This window comes from Limulus polyphemus, unplaced genomic scaffold (genome assembly GCF_000517525.1).
Source record: "Limulus polyphemus unplaced genomic scaffold, Limulus_polyphemus-2.1.2 Scaffold4495, whole genome shotgun sequence".
Lineage (NCBI taxonomy): Eukaryota > Metazoa > Arthropoda > Merostomata > Xiphosura > Limulidae > Limulus > Limulus polyphemus.
Genome location: NW_013670105.1, coordinates 87286 through 90948, shown reverse-complemented (window position 1 = coordinate 90948; position 3663 = coordinate 87286). Strand labels below are relative to the sequence as shown.

Genomic DNA, 3663 nt, shown 5'->3' with positions numbered 1-3663 from the left:
GCATTATCCAGGCGTAGCTGTTTGTAGCAGGTCTGTACTGAATACATGGCATTATCCAGGCGTAGCTGTTTGTAGCAGGTCTGTACTGAACACATGGCATTATCTAGGTTTTGCTGCTTGTAGCAGATCTGTACTGTACACATGCCATTATCTAGTTCTTGTAGTGTGCAATAGTATGAACACAGCATCATCTAGGTTTAGCTGTTTGTAGCCCATCTGTAATGAACACAAGGCATCATCCAGCTCTCATATGCAGCAATATTAACGCATATTATCCAGGTTTGGCTATTTGTAGCACATCTATACTGATCCTATAGCAATATCTATGTCTTGTTGTTTGTAACATATCAATATGAACACAAATATTATCCAGGTTTGGTTATTTGTAGCACATCTATACCGATCCTATAGCAATATCTATGTCTTGTTGTTTGTAACATATCAATATGAACACAAATATTATCCAGGTTTGGCTATTTGTAGCACATCTATACTGATCCTATAGCAATATCTATGTCTTGTTGTTTGTAACATATCAATATGAACACAAATATTATCCAGGTTTGGCTATTTGTAGCACATCTATACCGATCCTATAGCAATATTTATGTCTTGTTGTTTGTAACATATCAATATGAACACAAATATTATCCAGGTTTGGCTATTTGTAGCACATCTATACTGATCCTATAGAAATATCTATGTCTTGTTGTTTGTAACATATCAATATGAAGATGTGACAATATCTAGCTCAAGGTTTTCTTTCTGCTGCGGATCACTAAGTTGAATGTATTTAATTTGAAGGATACAGAAAGATGTTACCTCATGTAAATTATTCTGTATTAAAGATATCAGAAATGTAAATAATAAGATTCTAAATAATTTTCTTAATTTAAACCCAATAAATTGTTACAGAAATATAAATGCACAAGAGTCCTATAAGATTACCTTATGAATATTATTTTTGTAACAAGAGAAAAACATTTTGCTAAATCACTTTTTCTTCAACAATAGAGTCATATAAATAAAAAACTGGATTATCACAGCTTCTAATGCTTTCCCAGACATAAAAAGAAACAAAATTGTATTAGAACCTTCCTTAAGTAGCACTATCAAACAAATAATGTCTACCATTTGGAAAAGTAAAACTATCTAGAGATAGGCTTATTCTTGAACAATGAATGATTCTCCAGATCATACAAAATCTGTAAAAGCAAAATTCTTTCTTTTCAGCCAGAAGTCCCGACCCTCATGCCACCCACCATCCAGAAGTCCTTGGATGATGGCTCTTGTCCGACCTGGCCACAGAGGATGTTCCTGCTGTCCAAAGATTTCTGCTAGCTGATTAGCAGCTTCTACAACAGTAATGTTTTGTTCTAAAGAATCTTTCAAAATCTTCTGAGTCAACACGTATATCTGAAATTATATACATGTTTATACATTTTCCGCTTCAATGACAAAATGTGAGATAAAAAAAACATCTAAAAAAAAGAATATTTTTTGTAACCAGCATGAGAAATATCAAACCAAAAGATGTGTTTTGTAAAAAACCAACAATTCCCTGTCACTTCCCAGACAATCATTAAAATTATGTCTCATTAAAATAAAAAATCTATAGTCTTGATGTAATTGCAATCAAAACATTACTAATAGAATCTTGATCTTTTACTCTCCTTTTAAATGTGAAGAATTATTGAAAACTGTACACAGGAAGAAAGACTTTATTCTTCAGCTAATCATAAGAACATGGGATTTTAATCAAACAAACATAGTACGATACAGCCTTACTCTTTTTTTTTAATTTTACACAATGCAGAACAGGAGTACAAAATAACTAGCTTCTAGCTTTCATAAAAAACGAAAAACAGCAACTATACAATCCAGATTCTCTTCAACATAAGTCCTGGGTAAAGTGATATTCCAGATCTGAAATCCATGTTGTTACTAACACTCAAACAGATTCTCTACAACTTAAGTCCTGGGTAAAGTGATACTCTAGATGTGAAAGCCATGTTGTTACTAACTCTCAAACAGGTTCTCTACAACCTAAATCCTGGGTAAAGTGATATCCCAGATCTGAAATCCATGTTGTTACTAACTCTCAAACAGGTTCTCTACAATTTAAGTCCTGGGTAAAGTGATATTCCAGATCTGAAATCCATGTTGTTACTAACACTCAAACAGGTTCTCTACAATTTAAGTCCTGGGTAAAGTGATATTCCAGATCTGAAATCCATGTTGTTACTAACACTCAAACAGGTTCTCTACAATTTAAGTCCTGGGTAAAGTGATATTCCAGATCTGAAATCCATGTTGTTACTAACACTCAAACACGTTCTCTAGAACTTAAGTCCTGGGTAAAGTGATATCCCAGATCTGAAATCCATGTTGTTAGAAACTTTCAAACACATTATATAATAGGAATGGGCTGTATAAACAACTGAGATTTAGCCACACTGTATCTTTTAAAGTAGAGCTCAAAAAACCTGTTCCTTGAGGTTCTCAAATTAAAATGTGTATGTTATATTTACTGAAACTGAGTTTATAGTCCTATATCATAAGATAACAAACATCTAAAAATCCATGCTACATTATTTTTAACATATTCTGGTCAAATTAGTAACCAAAATCTGAACATGAAACTTTCTGTTTTTACACTGGTTCTTACAACTCAAGATATAAAGTTCGTATGCTAGGAATTTTAAAAAAACAAAGCTATGTAATTGGGGAATTGTACCTTGGTCTTTTAGTATTACAGTATGGTCAGGAATATAAACAATTAAATAAGTCATCCCTTGATCTTTTAGTACTTCTGGAAGAAACTTTCTTGACAATAATGTTTAAAAGAAAACGTATAAATCAAAACACTGCAAAATATTAAAATACTCATTTGTATACGATCATTAAAAATGATAGCTAATTATTATGGAATGTTTCCTATTATGTTTTGAGTCACATTAACCAGAAGTAATTTCAAACAAATTGAAATAGCTTTAAATTTAAAGTTGTGGGTGTTGCTAGCTGTGAAGAGAATGCTGCTGGTTTACAAAAGGATTTAGATCATTTAGTGAGTTGGGCAAATAAATGGTAAATGGGTTTGAATCATAATAAATGCAAGATAATGCATGTGGGTTATCATAATTTAAATTATAAGTATAATTTGGATTATTTAATTTTGTTTAATTTAATTGTGTCATGAAAGAAAGGGATCTTGGTGTAATAGTTGATTGATCTCTAAAGCCATCCAAGCAGTGTGCTGTTGCTAAAGGTAGGGAAAATAGGATTTTAGGTTGTATCTACAGAAATATTGAATACAAGTATAAAGAGGTTATATTGTCATTGTATAGTTCACTGGTTAGGCCACATTTAGAGTATTGTGTTCAGTCTTGGGTGCCTTACCTTAGCAAAGACATTGAATTATTGGAAAGGGTTCAGAGGAGAGGCTACTAGAATAGTGCCTGGGTTGTCATATGAGGAGAGGTTGAGATCTCCGAAATTGTTTTCTCTTGAAAGAAGAGGAGTTAGGTGGGATCTGATTAAGGTGTTTAAGATTGTCAAGGGAATTGATAGTGTTGATGCATCATCTTTTTTCATACTTAATAATGAGAATAGTAGGACTAGGGGACACAAATATAAATTTTAACAGGGTAGGAGTCACCTTCA

The 3663-nt window shown here is 32.6% G+C and overlaps 1 protein-coding gene across 1 annotated transcript in view; it reads right to left on the bottom strand.

Moving 5' to 3' along the window:
* Positions 1 to 529: 529 nt before the first annotated feature.
* The window catches only part of LOC106471255 (leucine dehydrogenase-like), a 32328-nt gene continuing 29194 nt past the window's right edge, over positions 530 to 3663 (bottom strand). Inside the window, exon 7 of the mRNA XM_022399867.1 lies at positions 530 to 1416. Coding sequence (XP_022255575.1) covers positions 1195 to 1416 — 222 coding nt within the window. The 3' untranslated portion in view covers positions 530 to 1194. The remainder of the gene's footprint in view (positions 1417 to 3663) is intronic.